This window comes from Guillardia theta (genome assembly GCF_000315625.1).
Source record: "Guillardia theta CCMP2712 unplaced genomic scaffold GUITHscaffold_30, whole genome shotgun sequence".
NCBI lineage: Eukaryota > Cryptophyceae > Pyrenomonadales > Geminigeraceae > Guillardia > Guillardia theta.
In genome coordinates, this window is record NW_005434644.1 from 172,319 (window position 1) to 196,269 (window position 23,951).

Consider the following 23,951-nt stretch of genomic DNA (forward strand, 5'->3'; position numbering starts at 1 on the left):
TTCGTCATCTTCTGCTCCTCCTCCTGTATTTCCTCCTAATTTCCTCTTCCTTCTCTACTTGCTCCTCACCTTCTCCTTCTTATCTCCTCCTCCTTATCTCCTCCTCCTTATCTCTCCTCCTCCTCTTCCTCCTTCCGATCTCCGCGCTCCCCTCCCCTCTCCCCTGTTGACAGCAGCACTGGCAATCGTCATTTTTCCCTCCAAAACTTCCGAACTACCCCTTTCCTACCCCTACCTTACCACCCCTATTATGATTTCACCACCCCCATTCCTCACAAATGTACCCCTACTTGCCTCTGTCCTCATCCACCCCCGAGGGACACTTCCTACCAGCCCGTCTTTATTGGGCCCGCCTCAATTAGAAATTTGTTTTCTTCGTGTAAAAGAAAAAAAGAATAAGTACCCCTCCGTTTTCGTGAAATTAGCCCCGTACCTTGCCAATCCATCCCACCCCCCCAACCCCCGAGAATTCAGACCCCTCATTTTCGACTCAAATTCACCGGTGATGGAACTTTACAATCATTCGAGAAAAACTAAAAAGCCATTTTTGTAAACAAGTAGTTTTAGTTTTTGGTACCACATAACTCTCCCAAGTTGGTACTGACAGTCGACGTATCTCCATCTTAAAATTACTTTTCTATGCATGTAGAGGAACGACAAAGAGCAGTACGTAGTTTATAACTTTGTATAACAGTTGTTAGTAAATATGTATTATAATTACCAGGATCCCCTACAATTCACACTCCAAATTGTTTTAGTAAACCTTCCTTCGACACAGATGTATTGCGGTGTGCCGTACAAATTAAAATATATTTGTAAAATTGTATTCAATAGAATTTTACAGTCAAAGGCGGTACAACAGGTTGAAACGTCGTACCTCCTGTTACTACGGGGCGCAAAAAAGAGGAACCTACAAGTAGTAACCGTGCACACAGAGGCATCAGTGTCAGTAACAAAGACAGCAGCAGCTGTGGTGGTGTTAGTGCAGTAGCAGCAGTAGCAAACACCTGCAGGTCTGTCGCAGGGGAGCAGAAGCGACTTTGGAGGCTGTAGCTGAAAATGGTTGGCGCCATGCGCAAGGCGAGCGCTTGCCTCTTGTTTATATCATCTCTTGTTCATAGTTGTACATGTTTCATTGGGGTCGAGACCAAACCTCTCCTGGAGAGAAAAGTTTCATCAAGGCTGTTGCATGATCGCCGCGGCATGTCGTCGCAGAAGCAGCCTCTGACATTGTGCCGGAAGAGCATCAAAGAGTTATTAGAGGAGAATGATGACGCCTTGCCCAATCAGCCGTTGAAACCGAAGAACTGCAGCCCCGAGCATGAGTTCGAACTCAACAGGGGGCTAGCTGTGGACACTTTGCTCAGCGATTACCCTTACCTCCTGGAAAGAGCCCCAGATTTCTCCATCTTCCGCAAAGACATTATTCTCACAGACGCTCAGGGCTTCAGCATCTCAGGGCTTCAGGCTTATCAGCTGTTCTTCGGGATCCTCAGGAGGCTTGCGTTTGTGCTGCATTCACAAGCTGTCGTTTACGTCATGCTCATGGACAAGTACGCTACCGACAAGAGCAAGATTCGTCTGAGGTGGAAGATCGAACTCAATGGAAGGTCGCATGCAACTACGAGCAGAGACCGTGAGGCCATGCTGCGCAACCTCGGGTTTGAGCAGGAGCTGGGATGTCGGTTTGCTTCGTCCGAGGACAGCGCGTTTGTGCTTGAAGGGATTTCTGTATACAAGGTATGCTTGTGACATGCATCTCGACGTGCAGTGATGAATCGTTGCAGCTTGATACCAAGGGAATGATCAACTCTCATACCATCGAGATCACAGAGCCGACAGTCATGGCACCGCTGGCGGCATTGCAGCGTCTGATCCCAAGTTCGTTGCCGGCGTCGTTTGTTCCAGATATCATTCCGTCATGAGGAGCGGCTCTAGGATGTCACAAAGAAATCCTGTGAATTCTCATATACAAGTGGTTTGTGAGTTCAGGATTTAACTTGTTTGTAATGTACAAGATGATGTATGATATACGGCAGCTCAGGAGAAAGACTCGGGCTGGGTATTGCGGCATGTTGAATTCCGGGCTAAGCCAGTGCCCTCATCTACTGATCAGCTTGAGGAACATGTTCGTCGTCGAATGCTGGATAGCCTCCCCTTGATATTCTTCGCGAACCTAACCAGTACACAGCATCACTTCTTCCATTTGAACCAAGTTATCACCTTCATCAGTAATTGCCGACCAAACTGGCCATTGTGTCCAATCAGGAACCGTTCCAGACAGCATTTGTGTAGATTTTTGATCCTTCATCCTTCGAACGGAAGTCACAAAACTACATCATAGATTTTTTCCGTACCCGCTCATGCCTCTGTCCATTGGAAAATCTGCTGTTGAAAGAAACATCAGCCGCAACAACTTACTGCAATATCATCGATGTACCATAGTATCCTCGTCTGAATGGCCCAATGCTTGACAAGATCCCATCACCTGCAAGGGTACCGCGTCCTGCCAACAGCCCATGACCTGCCATGCCCCCATCGCCAGCCAGAGCTCCATTTCCAGCAAGGCTGCCATCGCCAGCAGTGCTGCTGCTGTCGTCAGCTTGTAACGCTCCTCCTGCCATTGACGAAAGTCCAGCCATGGATGCTTGCGATGCCATGGATCCACGACCTGCCATCATTCTATCTTTCGCGAGCAGCTGCTGCGTCCGTAGTGACTGCTTCCTTGCCCAATGCACGGCCGAGAGTGGACGAGGGTTGCCTGCTCTTTATCTCACACCCCGCACGAAAGAGCATCGATGGATCGTACCTGCAATGAAATCCGCGTGCGTTATTCCTGCAGACTCACATCAGCAGCACCATGGCACAGATCTTGCGACATACCTGGATACACCTGATTGACGGCTGAAGGATAACCCCGATAAGCCCAATCGTCGTTGACTTGTAGAGCCAAAAACTGTGCCTGACGCCCTTGATATCTTCCCACCAGAGCAGACTTTTTTGGAATCGATTGGTTGTAGGCAAAGAAGGCGCATGTTGTACAGAGTAGCAATGCAGTCACGGGTAAGACACCGGAAGATGCTGCATTTCTGCACATTTTGTTTGCCTAGAAAGATTCATTACTTCAAGCTCAGCAACGTGTTCACGACAAGCTCAATGCCATCAAGACAGATTACGGATTAGCTTCTGAATGATTTTTGTTCCTTTCAATTCGAATATTCGTCTACGTTTTATCTCCTTCACGTTATACCCAAAGTTTTCCCCTAGCATCGAATTGCGCCACCTTCTTGTCTCTCTAGATTCAATTCATAGATCTCCATGCCTTCTTTTCAACCTGATCCTTCTACCATGACTTCCGGTCTTACCGTCACCTTCCTATTCTCCTCGTTCTTCATCGCGCCACTTCACTCTCATGCCCAGTCGCTGCCCATTCTTGCTGGGTGACTTCTACCTATTTACCCTCTTCTGTCTCTCTATTTACTTAGTTCAAGATTTAGTCAAGTTTATTTACCTAACTATTCACTGCAGTCGTACTGATTTTTAACTTAACTTTGAGTAAACGAAAGATTTGCAGGCCGGCCTGGGCCCGTACCGCCGGTGCCGGGCATTTCATCCGGCGGCCCGGCGGCCCGGCGGCATATCAGTCTAAACCCAGAATCCTCTGAGGGGAGCCTGTACAGGCTCCTTCCTCCCGTCACGGCAGATCCGACCTGCAATTGACCATCTGCCGACGAAGTGACACCCCACCCCCATGTCTATCTATTCCAGCTATGAACAGGCATTGAAGGGTGGGTGGGTACTAAAAATTGTATCATCCCTTTCCGGTGCAATTCTACCCACCCGTTTTTATTAGTTGTCGGTCCCTTGAAGGGTGGGGTACTCTACATATCTGCAGATCTCAAGGTATCCGAGACCGGGAGTAGACTTGTACCCTGCTTAAAAGGGGCATAGTAACTTTTCTATGTCATTCTGATCGTGGTAGTCATCATTTGTACACGTTGCATCCAGATTCTGTACCATGGGTCAGTACAGAGTGGGGACTTCGGTACCTACAATGTATCTGTACCGGATTGGTGAGGGTACAAATATGGGCTACCGGATTCAAGACTTGACTTATTATAAAACAGATCTGTGGGCCATAGAGCGTGGTGACACTACCAAAACACTTGTATACAAGAAAGCGTTCTAAATTTATCAGCAAATGGGGACCAATTATCATTAAAAATTGATTTTGATGCTTACCGCTGAGAACATGGTACAACAACATCACGTACCACTAGTACTGTCATATCGGTACAAGTAATTGTAGCAGAGTTAGAGGAACAGTTCAAGGGTATACATCCCCGTGACCGGCTCGGAGGTTGGAAGAAGTCAGTCATCACCCCAAAATACCCCAGTTCAACAAGGTAAATCAGGGGGTGGTATTTGCAGCGGGATGTCCGATATCATTCTTGCCGGCAGGAGCTAAAGAAATGTCCATGAGCTGTAGTAAACTGTACCTATCCTCGTGATTTCTGTGGAGTGTTGTGAGAGACCGAGGGTGGGATCTGAGTAATCTTTTGCTATTGTCTCCCAGCATAAATCACACCTCTCTAGGGGCCAGGAAAAAGATTACAGCTCGGACGGATGTGTAAGCCAGGAGGGTCTTGGCAGGAGCAAAGACCGGATAAGGAACTCGTCTCGAAAAGACTCGTTTTCGAATGAAGGATGCGAAAAGAACGATGCATACGAATCAGGGTCCGAAAATCTACGTTTTGAAAGCGTTAGCAAATTTACTACAGGACCACCACCCATGTCGACATCCCCCGAGACAACCGAACGAAGATATGCTTCTCTGTACCCCTCCTTTTGACCTCCCAGATCCCAGGCAAATCCGCAGTAAACGCACAACCGTTCACCACCCTACCCCCTTTTCTAGACCCGAAAAAGGATATCCACCACCCCGCCCGACCTTCGGAAGGGGGTACAGTCTGGCCCCTTGTGATTGTGTACTTGATTCCGTCGGGTCCATCCGGTTTCCGCTCGTTCCTCCATCTTCGCTAGTAGCACGTGGCGCAACTTGCTACTTGGTGTTCCATCACTCGTATCTTCGTCTGTTCCTACATCTCTTCTTCACCAAACACCTGCGTCACTGCACCATTTGGTCTTCCAAAATAGATTCGAAAGCCATGACAAATTCAATGAGGAAGCACAGACCTCCTGCTCTGGCCGGGCACATGCCAGCTAATGCTCCTACTATGAGAGAGGACTTGGCATTAGGCTACAGCGGCAACGTCGAACAACGCAGGCAAGAGTCAGAGGCCTGGACGAACTTTAACGGACTTCATTCGTACTGCACAAGAAGGCACAGCGAGGGGTTGATGAAAATGGGTCAACTTTCGAACTCATTTAAGAATCTGCTCAAGCTTAAAGATGACACTCCTCGAGCCGAGACGATTGATGAGGAAGCTTCATCTGAAAGCCCACACGCAAGGACAATAGATTCAGTTGGAAATGTAATTAGAAGTCGCAGGGGTAGCTATTGCTGTATGATGGAAATGGGATCTAAAAGTCCGCATGGAGGACTGATCGACAAGTTTGGAAACTTCAACCAAACTAATCGTGATCGTACCGAGTTAATCTTTCGAAACTTGTGATATTATTTTGAATATGAATAAAGTGAATCCATACTGAACGGCTTTGGTCTCAACTTTGGAACTATCTGTTTCGTGACCCGACAGTGGTGTAGTTGATTGGATTCCAGTTAATCAGTCCCGCAACACACATTGAATTCTACTGTCGTGTTTCGATTATTCTATGGTCACTGACAATCCGTCTCTGCCACTGTCAGGCTTCTATCGCTGTGGAGTTCACAGTTTGTAAATGAGTTCATTAGGTCGCGGCCGGCAAAACTCCGCTCAATGCACTGCCTTGCCAGTTTCGAGTATTCGTTATGACAACTGGGGGCATCATCATCTCAGAATCGTCGTCCGTACAGCTCGGCCCGCATCAAAAGTGTCTCAGCAACGTGTCAGTGCTAACTGACTGCAAGACGGTACTAAGGTAACGAGCTGATGATCCGATGGCATGGCATCCCTCCCGAGTCTGGACGAGGCCCAGAGTCATTCAGTTGCCAAGTTTCACAGACGGTCATGTGCAAGGCCGGGTCTGCAGTGCCGAGGCTCTCCTGATTGTCTTCGTACTGATCTTTGACTTAACGCCGTCAGGCTGTCAGTGAGGGCCTTAATATAAAGGTGCCTAGGCTACGGTGTTCCCCTGGCAAGGACCATGATCCCGGGATTGAAATTCGGGAGCATGCAGTGTGCCGCTGCCATGATGGTGTCGATTCAACTTTGTTTATCATACTGTTGCGCCGCGCCATGCGGCAAGTTGGCCTTGCACGCGGCAAGTCACTGCCGTCACAGTGACCGACTCTGAGCCGGAAGTGCCTCCGTTTCGAGTTCCGAAGTTCAGCGAAGTTCAGTTTCCGCCGAGCTCAGTGACGGACGGCGGGCCAACTTGCCGTTGACGGTGATCGGACCGCCGCCGCGGGCCGCCCGGCCATGTCGGACCCGGCCCAGTTGAGTCGATGTGACTGGGCCCATGATGCGGCGCCCGGGCCGGGCCCCGCCCGCGGCCGCCCAAGTTCACAGGCTGCGGCGGCCGGCGGCGGCCGGCCGCCGCGGCTTCACTGCGTGACTTCGTAGGTTGATACGGTAAGTTCTCAGTCCGACTCCCGGCTCGGAAGTTTGGCTCAAAGTTTGATAGTTTGATAGTTTGAGAGTTTGATAGTTTGCAAGCCTCCATGCAGGGGGTCCCAGCAGCGGCGGGAGAGCTCGGGAAGTGCGAGGAGTGAAATTCTCTTCTCCTGCACACCTTCTGACTACATTTCTACGTCACCCCCCCCCTTCCTCCTCCTCCCCTTCAGTTCACCATGGTCGCGGGATACTCGCGGAAAGTCTGTGATGTGGAGATTCGACAACTGTGCATGGAAGACCTGGACGACGTGATGGTACTACAGCAGGAGAACTATGCGCCAGAGCTGCTGGAAGGACGCGAGGTCTTTGAGAGCATCATCAGGTATCAAGCTCAGTTCTGCCGTGCGATTGTGCATGCAGAGAGTATTGTTGGCTATCTCTTTGCTCACTTGCACGCACGCGATGGCCCGCCTCCAGCGTTGGCAGTGGCTCTACATGAGCAGAGCTTCCCGTCAGATGGTCTAGTCTTCATCCATGATGCATGCATCTCCAAGAAGTTCCAGGGCCGCGGGCTCCTGCGCTTGATGTTGAGCACCATTGATCAGCGTGAAGGCATGGCGTGTGTGGCTGTGCAAGGGGCGGAGGTTGTGTGGAAGAAGTTGGGCTTCTTAGCAGTGCGAAGGTGAAAAGTCTCCGCCTCTTTCTCGGTGCTGATGTTTCCTTGCAGCGCCGGCGACTGCGGCTACGGAGATGGTTCCTTGTTGATGATTCGGGACTCCCCTCGTGTGGAGGAGGAGGGTGTGCTCCTGAGCGATGCTCAGCGGCCTCTCTCTCGACCCATCGCTGTGAGGTCATGAGCAAGAGCAAGTGCCCAACCAAGGGAGGCTTCATAACTCTGCGATAAACCAGACTGAAAGATCTGCCAAACTGAGTTTCGAGGCCTAGTTGATTGACGCAGCTAACCTTGCACTACTTTGGCATGACCGGGTACAAGTCACAGTTAACAAACTTGTACGTCACTAGTACTCAACTGAATCCTACCGTGACCGGCGTGACCTCACATGTTTTGGATAATGATGGAACTTAACTTCAACGTGATTCAAAGTACGGTAGGTGCCGCTGCCGCGTACGGCCACGGTAGTACACACTGACGGTCGGTCGGAGTCTCTCCGCCCGGGAGTGTCCCTCAGCCTTGCCAGTGACGGCGTCCCTAACTAGTAACTAGTAAGTTGTTTCCCGTCCGACGGCGATCCGCCGGAGACCCGCGGCCAGGCTCTGAAAGCGGCTGAGCGTTGCCAGTTGAAGTTCACGACGGTCAGGCCCGGGCCCGGGGGCCGACTCCGAGGCCTCCGGGCCGGCCGAGTCCGTGACCGTTCGACACTGCGGCCGCAACTTGAACACGGCGTCTCGGATCGGACCGCACAGCGGCATCGGGCTCAGAGTCCATACCGAGCGGCCCCGGCCGGCCCGTACTATCAGCGCCGTGGTGTGACCGCCGGCCCGGCCGCCGGCGGAAGTTTGGCCCGGCGGGCGGCGGGCCGGCGAGCCACTGAGGTCCGGGCATGAGTCTGCTGAGCACTGGCATGCACCTGCTGTCTTTCAATCCCATATACCCCTATAGCAAAGCGATATTATAAGTGAGTCATTAAGATCAAATCCCATACCTCCTACCCTTCAGCCACCAGTGCGGAGGTAGTGCTTCCTCCCCTCCCCCTCCTTGGTCCCCCCTGCCCCTACTCTTCCCTTCCTCTCCTCCGACCTCACCCACTGCACCAGCCTCTCTCTCTCTTCCTACGCAGCACACCGCGTTGTCTTCCTGCCCTGCCGCCATGGGATCCTACTACATACCCCCTGTCAACTTCGGGCTGGTCGAAGACAACCTGTGAGTAGCGAGGATAGGAACCAGGAAGATGAAAGGGAAAAAGAGCGGAGAAGAGACACTGGCAGGACGAGGCGGGGGAAGGGCGTGACAAAGGGTGCATGGGAGGGTTCTTATAGTGCCAGGGACACATGGAGGATGGAGGGAGCAGGAAAGAGGATGGGAGCAGGGAAGAGGATAAGCGGAGAAGAGGTTCACATCAAACCAGGTACAGGAGCGGACAGCCTAATGAGCTGAACTATCCCTTCCTCGAGAAGCTGTACGTGTTTATGCAGTCTCCCTGCATGCCTTCCCAGGACCTTTGCTGTGCGGTTCTCGTGCTCTACACCTCCCTTCCCTCTTTCCTTACCCCTCTGGTCGTCTCGTTTATTCTCCTCTGCTCTCTCCACCCCATTCCTTCTAACATGCCCAACAGGCACTTGAAGAAGATCTTGTACCTCTCTCCTGACGCTCCCCCTCCTTCCTTCCAAACCTTTGTCAACGATCAGGGCATTGACCTGCAGCAACTCGGTAAGCACTGCGGCAGATGCGCTTCCCTGCCTTCTCACGCATCATCAGGATCTGCGGGGGAGGACAGGCAGTCAGCCATGTGGAGCCCCTTGAGCGAGGAGATCGTCCTACAAGCCCTCCAGCAGATCCTTGATGTACAACCTCCTGCCCCTGCCCCTGCCCCTGCCCCTGCCCCTGCCCCTGCCCTGCCCCTGCCCCTCCCCCTGCAACCCCGTTCCTTCTCTGGTTGACCAACTTTCCTTACCCTTCTCCCTTCCTTTGCAGACGGAGAGGCACTATCCGCTGTGCCTGATGGACAGCGTAGGAAGAAACAGAGTAGGGATCGTTGTTGGATGCCTCAGAAAGTTGCAGGCAACGTGCGACGTGCTCCTCCTCCGCTTCCTGACGCTGTCGCAGAGGTGGAACTTGACTTCGATCTTCGAGGAGTACAGGCGGTACGCAGGGAGCAAGGTGATGCTGTTGTGGAGGGGAGGATGGGGAGGAGCAGCGCAGAGAGAGCAAAGCGGATCGAGGATAGAGATTGATGTGGCCATGTTTGAGATGGAGGTGAAAGGAGATGGTGAGCATGGATGTTGAAGTCTTGAGTTGATCCAACAGCGGATAGGAGGAGTCATCTCAAGGTTGATCTGCTCATGTCTGCTCAGGTTCGCGTTCTCAACGAGCAATTCATCGAGCTCTTTGACACTGACCTCGTCACCTACGATCACGCAAGGAAACCTGTCTGGTTGTAATGCTTTTCCTCTTTCTCCCTTTCCCAACCTCCCCCCTCCTCCTCCTCTTCATGTCCTTGCATGAGCCTGTATTGCGCCTGATGAGTTCATTGTACATACTTGTCCGACATCATAGCACATTTTCATTCTCATGCCGCCAGCACGCCGATGGGTTGGAAGTCAGCCAGCATCTCGTCGGTGTGGATCGCCTTGAAGATCTCCGTCCCATCCTGCGCAGAGAGGAGGCTCGTCAAAGAGGGAGGACAGGAGGATGAGGCTGAAAGCAGGGGGGAGAGGAGGAAGGAGGAGGGGGAAAAGATGAAGAAAGGGGGAGAAGAGAGTAATGTCCCCGACGAAGGCGAAGAAAAAGAGGTGGGGGAAGGAGGAGATACGGAGGGATGTGCGGTGGTGGAGGGGGAGAGGACAGAGGAAAGCTGGAAGGGGGGAGGGGGAAGAGGGAGCGAACTTGCTAGCAGAGGGCACACACCTTTCCTCCGTACTTGAGGATCGCTTCAGCTCCTGCTGGATGCTCGTCCAGGAAGTCTGTAAAATCGTACACCTGGGATGTTCTAGTCACTTCACCACTATAATCACCAGCTCCAGCTCCAGCTCCAGCTCCAGCTCCTCCTCACCTTCCCCTCGATGGAAACCCAGCAGCTGTCTTTAGTCTGGTGCTTTGCCAACTCCTCTTGGCTGATGGTCTTGCTAGCTGGAGACGGCGAAGGAGGAAGGGCTCCCTTTGTTTCCTGCAAGGATGCCTGCTCCTCCTCCTCCGTGTTTGCGATCGGAAGAGACTGGCCGAGCAATCTTCCGAAGACGACACACTCGCTGCACACAATGTCAGTCAGCCTCGTCTTTCTCCTGTACTTTCCTATGTGCCCCTTCTGTATCCACTTTGCCCTCCTACCCACTCCCTCCCTCACACCCTGACATGGTGTCCTTACTGGTGCTGCTGCTGCTGCTCCTCCTCCTCCTCACCTGAGAGCGTTTCCTCCGAGTCTGTTCTTCCCATGAAGACCTCCTATCACCTCCCCTGCCGCGTACAGTCCACGGACGACGGACCCGTCCTCCCGCAGGACAGCCCCATGAGCGTTGATGGCGATACCCCCCATGCAGTAGTGGATAACTGGGGTGACGATGCCCGCGTAGTAGGGTCCTCCTCCAGAAAAGGGGAGGTTGTGAAAGTATTTCTTTCCCCACTCGTCGATGCCCTGAAAGCAGCAGGAAGAGAACAACGGGGAGAAGAAGGAGGGAGGGAGAGAGAGGAGGAGGAGGAGGAAGAGGAAGAAGTTTCAGTGTTTTGCCCGACCTGTAAGGTATCTCCAACTTCTGAGCTCTGCAACCCCTCTATCCCCCCACCTATCAGCATACCTTGGCTCCATCCTCGTCATACTTCTTCATGGTTTGCTGCAGCATCTCCTGGTTCACTTTGCCTTCCCAGAAACTCCAAGCTGCACATCAGGTGATGAGCACGAAGAAACGAGAATGAGCGATGAGCGATGCGCAGCAAGAGAGAGCAGGGCACTGAGCCAGAAAAAGAGAACAAGGAAAAGGATGAGCAGGAGGTGAGGAGGAGACAGAAGGATGCAGGACAAGGGCAAGAGCAGGAGGAGCACTTCACCTGCAAGTTGTTCGAGCGTATCGAACTTGACAAGTAGCTCCTTCCTCGTGTACAGCTCGATGTGCTTTTTGGCCTTGATCGCTCCCTGTGCGACGAGTCAGACCAGCATGAAAAGAGTCGTAGCCATGTGAGAAGAAACATGAAGAAACATCAGGGGTAGCGGCTTGTGAGGGGTTTTGATAGCAGAGGATAAAGGGCCAGGGGAGAGATAGATATGAAAGAGAAAGTGGTGGTAGTGGTACCGAGGGATGATGATGATCATCATGATGATGATACAAGGAGGTGGGGGGGAAGGTGGTGGTGGTGGTGGAGGAGGAGGAGGAGGAGGAGGAGGAGGAGGAGGAGGAGTGCTTCATGCTAGGTCACAACCTTCCCGTTGACGACCAGGGCGAACTTGAGATTTTCCCCGTCTACCTCAAGCATTCTTCCTGTCACGTAGTCGCGGGTTCCAAGCTCGTCGGCGAATCGTTTTCCAGCTGGAGGAAGGGATCAGAGGAACACACGAGACAAGGGAGGAGACAGAGGCGGAGGAGGCGGAGGAGGAAAAGGTACGTCGGTGGAAGTGAGGAACGAGAAATTCTCTGCTTACTTCGATCCAACAGGATTCCTCCTTCTCCTCGTAGAATTTCCGCGCAGAGAGTCTTCACCTTGTTGTGCGGATCTGCGGGGTTGTGGAAGCCGGTGGGGTGAACCTGCAGGAAAGTGAGCGAAAGTGCAGACAATGGGTAGAGAAGCATGCAGCAGGGAGGGAACGAGGATCGAAGAGGAAGAGGATGTAGTTTGCAGAAAGGGAAGGGAGGCAAATCAGAAATCATGAGCTCGATATCTGTATTCCTGACCTGCACATCGTTGAGGTCTACAGTCTTCGCCTTGATCGCCATGGCAAGTTTATGTCCGTCCCCAGTGGTTCCCTTGTTGTTGGTGGTAGCATATCTGACGAGGAGTGAGACGATGCGGGGGAGAAGAAGTGAGAAAACGAAGAATGAAGGAGAGGGGGGGGGGGGAGGGGGGGGGGAGCCGCCACTGAGGCTGCACATAACTCGCGAACAGCGTGAGGGAGAGAAAGAGGGGGGGAGAGGGAGAGGGAGGGAGGGAGGGAGGGAGGGAGGGAGGGGGAGAGTAAAAGAGAGGAGAGGAGGAGGGAGAGGAGGCAACGCCAAAAACTCACTTGAGAAGGTCAGGGCGATATTGCTTCAGCAGAGAAGTGTTGGTGTAGTCGCTCGCGTAACCCCCTGTTGCGATGATGACGTTGCGGGAGTAGAGCTTGCCCTTGCTGCCCTTCTCCTCCTTCCCTCCCACCACCTCGTACTCCACACCCACGACAGCAGCTCCGTCCTCCTCCGTGATAAGCTTCGTTGCGCTCGTCCACTTCATCAGCCGGAACCTCCCGCTGCCGTCCTCAAGGTACTTCTCCAGCTGCTTCTGGATGGCGAAGATGATGGCACTTCCAGCTAGACCCGAGGAGGGGCGGTGAGTCCTCGGCTTCGAATGCCCTCCCATCTGCCCCACCAGGTCGAGGTTGAGGTGCTCCTTCAGCCGGTACCGCAGCCATGCGAGCGAGTCCACACTTCCCTCTGTGAGAACGGGGATCAATGGGTTGTCTCCTCGCCCTGCCGCCTTCACCACGTCCTGAGTGAAGAGCTCCACACTGTCCCCGCTCTTGGTGTCGTTCACGTCAACCGCGTTCACTCCCGAGGAGGCCCAGGCGCTGTTCCCGCCAAGATGCCCCTGCTTCTCCAGCACCACTACGCTTCCTCCTCGATCCAGCAGCGTCAGAGCCGCCGACAACCCGGCCAGACCTCCTCCGATCACAATCGCGTCGACTGCATCAGAGACAGCAGCACGGACCTCGCTGCCCATCAGTGCCGCTTCCTTGGAGTAACGTGCCGCGTGCTCCAGGAAGCGCTGGCTGTTGAAGGAGGCGTAGTGCTTGGCAAGCAGGAGCAGAGATTCGTCCTTGACCAGCAACCTGTCGATCACCGCGTCCTCAGTGCGCGAGTCAATCGCTCCTTTCCTCGCCTGGGAGGCGACAGCAGACAGCGCGAGGTCCAAGAGGTTGTACGATTCTTGAGGTGGGATGGAACTTACGGTCGAACTTCTTGTTGGCGCCCCAGAGCGAGCTGGCGCAGGAGCAGGAGGGGACGGGGGGGAGGGGACTTGCGCAGGGGGAGCAGGCTGGTTCATGACCTTCTCGTCGAGCACATCTCCCTTGTAGAGCAGCTGATGCTCATAGAACTTGGTGGTAAGGCGAGGGACCGCAATGATCGCGTGCGAGAACTTGTGCAGGGTGTTGAAGAGCGCGACGAGCTCCGGCCGGGAGAGCGAGGTCGAGATGAGCTGCTCAGGGATGAGGAGGATCTTGAGGGCAGTCCCCAGCCCCAGCAGCTGGAGCTTCCCATGCAGCTTGCACTTCTGGCACGAGATGCAGTCCATGACCTCGGAGATATTGTGGAACACTCCCTTGAACTGGCTCTTGAGGGACTTCTGGACCTCTGACTCCTCCCCGTCAGACTTGAACATGATCTGCTCGTCGAAGGCCTCGAACACGTGCGAGCAGGAGGCCAGCAGGTGGGAGTCTAGAAGCCTCTGCACGAGGAGGGAGGTCCTTTTGTCTTCTGCAATCTCCCCGACGGAGAAGGGGAAGTTGTAGAGGTAGGGAGCAGCCTTCCTCAGCGCCCGCAGCAGCACCACGAACGCGAAGTGAAGGTTCTTGAGCCTCTCCGGGTTGGCTCCGTAGTGGTTCATGAAGCGATCAAGGTTCGGCTCCCACTTGTCCCTCTTCCCCTTCACTGGGGGATAGTACTGCTCCGAGATGTGGATGTTGATGGACGCGTGCATCCCCGAGAGCATACGGTACAGGACTCGCTCCTCGTAGCACATCTCGTGCAACGACCCGAGCTTGTCGAAGCAGTTCTCATCATAGATCGCGTTCCACACGTGGGATCCGTTGTATCCCGTCCACCGCTCCGGGTTCAGCTGGAGATTCACGTACTCTGATGCGAGACTCGGTCATCGACATCCTCCCACGGAACTCTCGCATCACCTGTGCTGTTCGTCGGGATCTTGTGGCAGATGTCGAGCCAGTACTCGGGGAGGGCAGGGTCGTCGCAGACCTTGCTCTCACCATCCAACAGCTTCTTCTCGTCGTTGGAGATCGTCTTATCCACTAGGTTAGTGATGGGGGGCATGAAACCTCCGAAGAGTCCCTGAAGCACCAAGTCACTAATCTCACGCCTTGCACACTCCAGCACTTGACCGGGGGTGGAGCATTGAACCCAATCTTCTTCTCCCCGACCTGTCCCATCGTTCATAGCTCGCCTCCCAACGCACCAACTGTTTACCTTCCCTCCTCCAGACAGATCTAGATCGCACTGCTTCTTTCCCTTGGGCTTCACTCCTTCCACCTCTTCCCCGGCTCCAGCAGCCGCCTCACCAGTTGCAGAGGAGTTGCACTTGGCTTCTGAAACAGCCTGCAAACAGGGTGTCAACTATCATGTTGTCCCAGTGGTGTCGAAACACAAGAAAGGGAACTATTCTCCTTTATTGAGACGAACCTTGGTCCAAAACTTGCACTTTCCTTCCAAGTTTATCTGGAGAAGACGAAAATAGGTTGTATTGACAAGCTGCCAAAGCAAACAATCAACACGACAATGACCAGGATGAGGTGAAACTAGTGCAATGCACCTCAGAGAGAATCGAATGCAGCTGCTGCGAGTTTGCCTTCTCAACCGCTTCAACGTCGCACTGAGCATCATCGACAGGTCCTGTTGCTAACAGTCACTGCGAGGCATGTCAGGGCTCAAAGAGTTTGCCTGAAGGCACGCATCCGAACTCGTGTTTCACCGCCCATGTTGGGACTTTCTGAGGGCCCCAGGTCAAAAGAACGCGTCTGCGAGCATTGAAACATCTTACTGTGGATGAAACTTCAGCCTCGGCTACTGCTAGCACAAGGAGCAAACAGGCAAGGCCTGCCAAACGGCATCAGACAAGATCAGCACGAGATTACTGGCTCTGCTTACCACAACAGGCTTTCATGGCCATAGTGTGTGAGCCTTGTAATCCACACGTTATGCCAACTGATGACAAAAATGTAAGAGGGAACATTGTCAGGCTCTATCAATGGGCGGGAAAAATAATCGAGTGCACACGAACAACTCCTGATTTGAATTCAACGAAAACGATTTGAAAGGTCCAAACATGTATGTCATGTAAGGTCCCAGATCACTATGTTCCCGTATCCGAGAATCGCAGCTCATGAACACATGCGAATCTCTTTGCTGCACGTGTCAGATCTCTATCTCTCTCCGCTTCTCCGCTACTTACTGGGTCCGCCAAACTCTATGGCAACGATGCAATGTGCACCACAAATCACATCGTGTGCTCCAACAGGCAATCATCTTCCCCGCGAGCATTAAGTCTGATCGATTCTACCTCTCGAACCCTCTCCGTCCTCCTCCCGTCTCTCCTCCCCTTCCCCCTTCCTCTCCTCCTCTTCTTTCTCCTCCTTGCCCTGCCATGTCTTCCATCCCACCAAGCCACATGGCCTCATCAAACTTGGAGTACCCCACCCCAGTTCTGTATCACCACCTACCCTCCTCCATTCCCAGCCTCACAAGTACCCCGTTTAGAATCTAACTACCCACCCCGTGCTTTTACACTTCAAATGCACCTTCAATCAAGTTCTACCTACCTTTCATCAATATTGTATGAGAATACTACCGGTGCGCATTTAATTATCTACCACCCCACCCACTCTAGGATGTCTTGACACATAAAACATCTTCTCTCTACCCGGTCTGGTTTTTCCTACTACCCACCCCCCTTTTCCCTACTACCCACCCCCTATTCACCCCCTGGCATGTCCAAACAACTCATAATAAAACCTTGACTTGAAATACCCCTTCTATTCTCATTTGATTGAGGGGTGGAGGTACTCAAACTTGAGAGAACTTCTAGCTCATCGTACTGATTTTTAACTTATCTTTGAGTAAAGATTCTAGCTCGGGATGGTGCGGCTTGAAGGTGGGGTGGGTGACGTGGAACTTGGAACCCGGGCCTCCGACTCGGAAGCCCGGCGACCGTATGCCGGACCATCGGACGGACTCCCCGAGTCCGGGAGTTGGCAAGCCCGGTGAAGGCCGGGCCTGCGCGGCCGGGTAACTTAAGTTCCGTGACGCCGCCGCCCGGCGCTGTGAGTCCGATCACTGTCAGTGACCTTCCGGCCGGGGGGCCTTCGCGGCCGCCGGGCCGCCCGGCGGCCACGGCCCCGCCGGCTCAACTTTCGAAGTCAGTTCGGAAGGGCCTTTCGCCGACGGTCAAGACTCACTGGCCAGTGAGTGATGGCACTAAGCAAGTTTCTTTACTCAAAGTTCAAGCCGCTGGAAGTTTGGAGAAAATTGAACTCGGCGCCGTCCCGGTCCCCCGCCGGAACTCAAAGCTTGAAGGGCCGACGGTTCAGTGAACAGGCTTGAAGTTCGGCCAGCCTCCCTGCCGGCCGGGCACTGCACCGGGCTGCGGCAGGCCATGAAAGTTGGCAACCGTTGCCAACTTGACGGCCGGTGACCGCCGCCAGCCTGCCAGCGCCGCCGCCGGGGCTGACAGTGCCAACTCTGGCAGTGAGCCCGGCGAGTCACGCGGCCCCGGCCCGCCGGAGTGCCAGGGCGGCACAGGCCCCCGAACTTACCGTAGCCTTAGCGGCCGCCCGGCCGAGAGTCAGACTGCTCGGAGGCTCACCGTCACTGCCGTAGTGCGGCCGCCGCGCGCGGAGCCTCAGGGAGCCCGCGGCACTGTACGGTCAGGCTGGCCCGGCCGGGCGGCCGCGATGATAAGCCTTGCCGCAGTGCCGCCGGCTCAGCTACCCGGCTGTTGGTACGGTGGCCGGCCAGTACTACTCAGCCTGGCAGTGAGGCTACCGTACCGTAAGTCGATAGGACTCTCGTGCAATGAGGTCGGACCAAGTTTTGAATTTTCATACTGATATGGCACTCAGGCGGCTCCGAGTGCAGTGAGCGCCGGGCTGGCGAGTCTTGATGCCGCGCTGAAACAAATCTGTTCATATCGTTGATCATTTTTAGTCATGATTATTCAAGCATTCTATGTCAGGAACTCAGTGAGATACAACGGTGATCATCGGATTTCACTTCCGAATGTACTCTAACACTGCCAGTCGACGGCCAGTGACCGATGGTGAACGTGTATGAATACTACTATTTCAACAGCGGCGGGAACTTCCGAAGGTTGACGTGGAGCGCAAGTCTGAATCAGCTTCACTCAGATAACAATACCGTTACGGCAAGTATCATAGTAAGGAATCATTGCCGTAGGACCGTTGCTTGCTCCGAGCCTCGGACTGCACCGTATCAAACTCAGCCGCCTTAAGTTGGCAACCCCAGTACCAAGAATTAGGGGCACAGTAATGAAAGTCGGCTTCGCAACAAACAGGAATGGTCTTGGTGTCATTGCAATTTATTCTTTTGCGGCCTGATCTGACTTCAAACTCCGTGTGCCTGCGGCGATGGGCACTTTACGACTCATCCACGACTGATTTTCCTTCATTTCCCTAACTTGACAATGGCAGGACCAAACACATAACACATTACTCGTATCATAATTTTCGAGGGAAGCACAAGAGAACCATAACTTTGAAGAGCACATCTCGAAATCATTGGAAAAGAATAATTTATTACAAATGCAGAAAGAATCTATTGTACACAAGTGAGGTTATCTGAGCACGGTGTGAGCTGCATCAGTGAAGAGCAGTCCAGCTTCACTTCCAAGCTCATCAACGATCTCCTTCATCCTCTTGTGGGACATTTCTCCTTCGCAGATTGAGTGCCGTGATCTCAAGATATCGTGCGATCCGTGAAACGAGCATTCCGAGGTTGGAGTTTCTGGTCTAGATTCTTCGCATGACATTCTTGAAGCACATCTTGAGGAGTCTCTTGAGCTGTGGTTCGATGCCAACCAGTTGTTGGCCTCGTCGCGTCCACAGGTGCGCATAAGTTCTTCAAAGAAGTAGAGCTCAACCAGGCTGGTTGTAGAATCGTGGGATCTTCGCTGAGGCATCAAGATAACTGGCGGTAAGGAAGTGGATAGAGCGAGCAAGAAGGCAAGGGGCTGGGTCAGGTCAGGTCTTTCAAGGCACCGAGCGTGGCTGGGTGGCGGTGGAGAGAAGCGATGATTTGTTGCAAGGAGGTAGTGGATTTATAGGAGAAGGCTGACACCACCCACCCATAAATTCCATCATTTTACAACACATGTAGATTGGGTCATGGAGTACGTGCTGACAATCAGTCCGTGCCTCAGCCATGAATCATCGCTACCACCCCCACCCCACACAACACCCCAAATAAATATAGTCAGAGGTCTTTAAATGCAAGGGGTGCACTTCGAGAAATATCGGCGGACGATCATTTCGGAGAAACTGAGGGTAAATTTAGGTGCAAGGGGTCCGAGCAACGACGAAAAAGATTTATTTCGATACTAGAGTTATTTTGTACAGGGGTAGGGTGTTGCAGTGCAAGCCACGGATGGGGGATCAGAGGATACCCTCCTAGTCTTATTGATCTATTTGAACATGATGTTATGAAAGGAACGAAAGACGTAGATGATAAAAAGGGCAATGCTCATGAGGGGGTGGGTGGTCAAAGTTGCTGACACATCAATGCATTCGATCACGTCGTGGAGTTGCAGGAGCACCTCTAGACCAGGGCCAAAAGTACCCCTGCCTCTCCTGCTTATCTCCTCGTAAAAGGCACGGGTCATTGCTGACACAGCTATGTGGTAAGGATGACCGAGCCCATAAAACCACCGAAACCATAAATTCAAATATCTTTATGAACTTTGAACTCTTATTTGAAAGTTTCAAATCAGTTTTGATACTGAAATCGGGAGTTAAAGTGGCATTGCAGATAGAGTCATGAGCTCAAGGAGGTAACGTGACTGTGGACATGTGCGGATCCTCTAAAGCTGAGCCACTACTGCTGCCCCATAAAACTCTTCGAAATCACTTCTAGCGCCCAAGGTAAATCTTATTCGGCTGCCCTCCAGAAGATCGGACTCCAGGTGGCAACGCCCGGCGGCCCCCGGGCCAACAAGTTGGGGCGCGGCCGGGCGCCGGGCCGGGCCGGGCAACTTGCGGCAGTGCCAAGTTGGCCCACACTGCCGCCGCGTGTTCAGGTCACGCGGGCGATACGGCACGCCCGCGGCATGATCACCGTCACTGCACTAGCAGGCGATACTCACGCCGGGTGCCGCAGTGCGGCCGCCGGGGCCCGGCGCCGGGCCCCGGCGGGGCAACCGTCCGAGTCGGCCCCGCGCAGCCCAACTTTTGCCCGGGTCACCGGGTGGCGGCCGCAGCCGCCTCAGCCTGCGCCCCGGACGCTCCGAGGCTCCTCGGCGCCGCTGCCAATGCGCCGCGCGGCACAGTGACGGTAAGTAACTTTAAGTTCAGGCCACGGTTCAACCGTTCAATCATTCATTAGACGGTCCGACCGTACGGCCCGCCGGTGACCGTCACGCCACGGTGGCCGGGGCGTCAGTGTACAAGGCTCCCCGGCAGAGCTAACTTAATTACACCCAACTTGGCAAGCTGAGGAGGGAAGCGAACTGAAGAAATATCATTGCCTTTCCTGGAAGAAATCATCAGAATGCGTAAATGCCTGCGACGTGCCGTAGAGAGGCTGCACATGACAAGCAGGGAAACATCCGTAGTCGTTGGGCACTTGACTATCAACACCGGGCAACGTGTATAGACCCTCGGCAATAGCTCGGTCCACGATCGGTCGAAATTTCAAATCGAGAATATCGCACAATGTGTTGAGCTGACTCATCCCCTTGTCAGTAGAGACCATGTTAATGATGCTCTCCTCTTGGATGAGCTCCCGCTGAACTAACTCCTTCCCGCTCTTCACACCAACCACTGCCATCGCAAGAGCCTCACACGCACTTGGGTCGTTTCGCAGAGCCGCATCGTACTCTTCCTCCGAGATCACCACTTGAGTTCGAGTTATCCCGCACAGGAAACCATTTTCGTCAGTGTGAACAGTGAGGCAAGCTCTCATCAAGACGCCTTCAGGGCAGGGATCCTTGGCGAAATTCTTGTTCCATCGAGAGACCCAATACCGCTTGTCACCCTCTTTCAGGCAGAAAGGATCAAAGATCAGCTTCGAGAGCTCCAAGAGGCCAGACAAGTGAGCGCAGAACTGACGGAGCTCAGTTGACGGCAGCTGCATCTCTTGATTCGCCATCCTCGCAAGCATCTCCTCTCGATGAACGCCAGCAAACTCCGACAGCCACTCGTTTACAGCACAAGTAGCCCACCTGTTGGTGCAAGGGTCCAGAGTGATGGACTGAAACCCGCACCTCGCCGACTGCTGCCAACTTCTGAGAGCCCTTGAGTCCATGGCGGCTATTTGATAACTTCGAGCTCGTGCATTCAGGAGCCGTTCGAGCGCTGTCAAGGATCTCGCAAGCGTGTCCTTCAAGCGCAGGGGTAAAATACCGTAAATGTTTCGAATTCCAGAGATTGAAACCCCTTGATTCTCCCAGAAAGTCCTCAACAAGAATGGGACATCATGAGAGGAAGACTGATCCGATCTCCTTGAGTGGGCGAGACAATGTGCCGGGAAGGCTATTGGCCTATCAACAGGCATGTTCAAGAAGTCAAATTCCTGATTCACATTGTTTGACATGTCGTAAGAGGAAAAATCAGGATGTGCAGAAAACCCAGGCACAACTTCTGTAGTATTCCAAAGCTGCGCCAGTTGATCTTCGCTCGACGTGTCAGATAGAGGAGAGCTACGATTTGACATAATACTGTTATACTCCACTTGGCTCATGCAATCATTCTCGCTCCCTCGAGAGATACAGCGGCCACAAGGGCGACAGCCATCGCACTTGACTTTGCTCTTGTTGCACCTAATGCAAGCTTGGTCCCTCTTCAATGCCTTTCGGGGAAACCCAAGAGGACTTTTCTTTCTGTTCAGGTTTGATTCTGAGTTCTTTGGAACTTGATCAACACACATGTCGGTCTTGCCTTTGAAGATACAACTCCTGCACGGCCTCTCACCGTCGCATTTAATCTTGCTCTTGTTGCATGCCTGGCATGCTCTGTCGCGTTTCAACTGTTCCTTCATGCTCGTTTGAGTCTTGACGTCAACTTCCATATCCGCCCTTGCATCATTCAGAGCCGCCGGGAACATTTGAAATGGATGACTCTCAATTATATGGATCGTCTAAGAAGTTCACCAAAAAGACATGTCGTAATTAGAGGCTCGCATCCACATCCTGAAGAGCGAAAATGTCACTGTTACAAGTGATCAAACCATGTTACAACGTTCAGAGGGTTACTTTGTGAAGTGGCATTTCAAATGGTTTACCAATTTTGGCATTTTCTATCAATTATCTTGATTCACGTGGTCTATTGCATTTCAAATCTCTAGCCTCTTGTGTGTTACAATGGCAGCATTCCTATTTGATATCCTATCACATAAAACAGATTCAAAACAGATAAACTCGAAGCCCAGTTCTGAATCGATGCATGTTTGTTAAACACATGCCCCTTCTTTCATCTGGGGGAGCCTTTTACATTCATCTCCATCTAATCTCCCTTGATCTTGCCTGATCATCGTTTCCACTGTCCTTTCTTTATCTCTCCCTCCCTCCCTCCCTCCCTCCCTCCCTCCCTCCCTGCATCTCCATCGCCGGCCAACCCTGAAAATGGAACCAATTCTTTTTTCCCAAACTACCCCCAACCTAGATACCCCTCTTCTTCCCCTCAAGTACCCCCACCTGATTACGGATTGGGAACGTACTGCCACCAATCTTGTGGCTGACACGGCTCGTTGATATGCTATTACCACCCACCCCCTCGTAATAGTAAAATTCTGCACCTGAGGTACTTGACTACCCAGTAAACGACTTGAAATGTACGGGTGATTGGAGGACACGCTGACCTAGCTAGTGAGCAATAGATAACTGCACCTTTCAATGAATGCCACGATGGAGAGGGCCGACGATGATGCTTCAAGCGCATGTACCGCTGCTTCTGATCAGCCTGGAGGGTTTCTCGCTGTAGTGTTGCCCTGAAGTGAACACAGTTGACAGCGCGAGCACACGCGATTGTCTGCCATGCTCATACGCAAGACTGCAGCGGGCAACCCCACTGTCACAGCGCGGAAATTCTCACTCTAGATCGTCGTTCATAGCCGTGAAGAAGAGTACTCGGTCCTGCTCACAACTCCCGATGGAGAACTCTTCGTTATTGCGTCTTTGAGCTTTGAACGCCGATAGCAAGCTCTTGTTGATGACCTAAGCGAGCAGCAATTTTAATAATTTGTAACAATTGTGAACAGCATTATTGTCCATGCCGATCCTTGCATACATAGATGAAGGAAAATCTCCGATTTCAGGTAGTCACAGCATAGCAGCTTTTTCGATGGAAAATTTCGGGGAAACTGGTGGATACAATCGCTAGAATGTCTCCGTTTCTTGTGTGCGACATGTAGGGAAGGCGAGCAAGAGGCAAATGAATCCCTTCATGATCTCACAGGTAAGATGTAGATCATCTTGCATTGATCACTGAACTTTTGATCAGATAGAATTAAACTTCAATCATGATTATTTGGCTCCCGATCTGAGTCAAAGTATAAAATCGAAGGATTCTTCTTGTGTGCAACTGGATTGGATTGGCTTACGAGCACTTCTTCGTTCCACTATGCTGATGGCTTTCTACCACTCAGGTCCAGACACAGGACTCATCAACAAGTAGCAGAGCAGGCACAAGAGTCAGTAACAAGCAAATCATCCAGGTCTAATCAAACTTGCTTGAACTTCGGAGCGCAACCGGCGGGCTGCCGCAAAGTCAAAAGTGTCATCCGATCCCTCGCACACTGACTCGGGGACGGTGCCGCCACCGGGTCACCGGACTCGGGACGCGGCCGCCGGACCGCCGGCGTGCCCGGCCCGTAAGGCTGACCCGGCCGGTTTCCCGGCGATCGTCACGTTCCCGGCGTCCGAGGCGGCGCGAGGAGCCGAGTTCCGACTCCGGAGTCCCGGGAGTCCGCGGGCCAAGTTGACTCTGTGACATAAACTTAGTAAAGGCCAGCCCCGCGACGGGCGCCGGTCCGATCCCCCGCGGCCGACTAGGACTCGGAGGCCCTCGGAGGCTCAGTGGCGGGCCCGGACCCGGGGGGCGGGCCCGGGCGTGCCAGGCCGCCCTGAGCTGAGCGGCCCCCGGCGCCCGGGCCGGGAGTCGGCCGGGCTCACAGAGTCAGCGGGTCGGCGGGCCCACTGGCCGGGCGGCGCCCCGGGCCCTCCGGTCGCCGCCCGGCTAAGCCGCGGTCGGCGTCCGGGCCGGGCGCGGGACTCAGTTGGTCCCCGGAGTCCCGCGGCCGCGGCAGCCTGTCACAAATTAGTTGACGGTGAGTCGCCGGAGTCACCGCCACTGGCGGCGACTCGCCGGTGCTGAGCCCCGCCCGGCCCGGGGCCCGGGGGGCCGGCCCGGCGGGCGGCCGGGACGAGGGGGGAGGAGGGGGATGGTTGAGAAGTTGTAC

At 53.4% G+C, this 23,951-nt stretch overlaps 7 protein-coding genes across 7 annotated transcripts; 4 read left to right on the forward strand and 3 right to left on the reverse strand.

Annotated features, from left to right (window-relative positions):
• Positions 1-1,203: 1,203 nt before the first annotated feature.
• On the forward strand, positions 1,204-1,925 carry GUITHDRAFT_162939 (hypothetical protein; the record flags this gene model as incomplete). Its single annotated transcript, XM_005833341.1, has 2 exons — positions 1,204-1,740; positions 1,788-1,925. 2 exons carry the CDS (start codon positions 1,204-1,206, stop codon positions 1,923-1,925), a joined length of 675 nt encoding a protein of 224 aa, XP_005833398.1.
• Positions 1,926-5,032: 3,107 nt separating this feature from the next.
• GUITHDRAFT_152349 (hypothetical protein) lies at positions 5,033-5,677 on the forward strand. Its single transcript, XM_005833342.1, has one exon. The coding sequence runs from the start codon at positions 5,169-5,171 to the stop codon at positions 5,634-5,636; it is 468 nt and encodes a 155-aa protein (XP_005833399.1). The 5' UTR covers positions 5,033-5,168; the 3' UTR covers positions 5,637-5,677.
• Positions 5,678-6,770: 1,093 nt separating this feature from the next.
• GUITHDRAFT_152350 (hypothetical protein) lies at positions 6,771-7,601 on the forward strand. Its single transcript, XM_005833343.1, has 2 exons — positions 6,771-7,359; positions 7,405-7,601. Exons 1-2 carry the CDS (start codon positions 6,914-6,916, stop codon positions 7,532-7,534), a joined length of 576 nt encoding a protein of 191 aa, XP_005833400.1. The 5' UTR covers positions 6,771-6,913; the 3' UTR covers positions 7,535-7,601.
• Positions 7,602-8,506: 905 nt separating this feature from the next.
• Positions 8,507-9,797, forward strand: GUITHDRAFT_157731 (hypothetical protein; the record flags this gene model as incomplete). Its single annotated transcript, XM_005833344.1, has 7 exons — positions 8,507-8,559; positions 8,765-8,815; positions 8,972-9,066; positions 9,115-9,200; positions 9,331-9,417; positions 9,463-9,516; positions 9,711-9,797. The coding sequence occupies 7 exons, from the start codon at positions 8,507-8,509 to the stop codon at positions 9,795-9,797; spliced, it is 513 nt and encodes a 170-aa protein (XP_005833401.1).
• A 73-nt stretch (positions 9,798-9,870) lies between these two features.
• Positions 9,871-15,850, reverse strand: GUITHDRAFT_162941 (hypothetical protein). Its single transcript, XM_005833345.1, has 18 exons — positions 15,417-15,850; positions 15,310-15,365; positions 15,210-15,258; positions 15,082-15,161; positions 14,952-15,020; positions 14,739-14,867; positions 14,630-14,692; positions 14,441-14,603; positions 12,566-14,390; positions 12,237-12,330; positions 11,987-12,089; positions 11,767-11,873; positions 11,398-11,482; positions 11,148-11,227; positions 10,755-10,987; positions 10,409-10,604; positions 10,264-10,335; positions 9,871-10,006 (listed from the first exon to the last, which is right to left on the reverse strand). Exons 1-18 carry the CDS (start codon positions 15,499-15,501, stop codon positions 9,926-9,928), a joined length of 3,570 nt encoding a protein of 1,189 aa, XP_005833402.1. The 5' UTR covers positions 15,502-15,850; the 3' UTR covers positions 9,871-9,925.
• Positions 15,851-18,117: 2,267 nt separating this feature from the next.
• Positions 18,118-18,462, reverse strand: GUITHDRAFT_107625 (hypothetical protein; the record flags this gene model as incomplete). The annotated part of the gene is made up of 1 exon (XM_005833346.1): positions 18,118-18,462. One exon carries the CDS (start codon positions 18,460-18,462, stop codon positions 18,118-18,120), a length of 345 nt encoding a protein of 114 aa, XP_005833403.1.
• A 1,553-nt stretch (positions 18,463-20,015) lies between these two features.
• Positions 20,016-21,599, reverse strand: GUITHDRAFT_107626 (hypothetical protein; the record flags this gene model as incomplete). The annotated part of the gene is made up of 1 exon (XM_005833347.1): positions 20,016-21,599. The coding sequence occupies one exon, from the start codon at positions 21,597-21,599 to the stop codon at positions 20,016-20,018; it is 1,584 nt and encodes a 527-aa protein (XP_005833404.1).
• Positions 21,600-23,951: the final 2,352 nt, after the last annotated feature.

Coding starts and splice junctions, on each gene's coding strand:
- GUITHDRAFT_152349 (XM_005833342.1), top strand. CDS start 5,169: ATGACAAATTCAATGAGGAAGCACAGACCTCCTGCTCTGGCCGGGCAC.
- GUITHDRAFT_152350 (XM_005833343.1), top strand. CDS start 6,914: ATGGTCGCGGGATACTCGCGGAAAGTCTGTGATGTGGAGATTCGACAA. Junction 7,360..7,404: donor GGCTTCTTAGCAGTGCGAAG/GTGAAAAGTCTC, acceptor GTTTCCTTGCAG/CGCCGGCGACTGCGGCTACG.
- GUITHDRAFT_162941 (XM_005833345.1), bottom strand. CDS start 15,501: ATGTTCCCTCTTACATTTTTGTCATCAGTTGGCATAACGTGTGGATTA. Junction 14,693..14,738: donor ATCTGTCTGGAGGAGGGAAG/GTAAACAGTTGG, acceptor ACGATGGGACAG/GTCGGGGAGAAGAAGATTGG. Junction 14,604..14,629: donor AGTGCTGGAGTGTGCAAGGC/GTGAGATTAGTG, acceptor TTGGTGCTTCAG/GGACTCTTCGGAGGTTTCAT.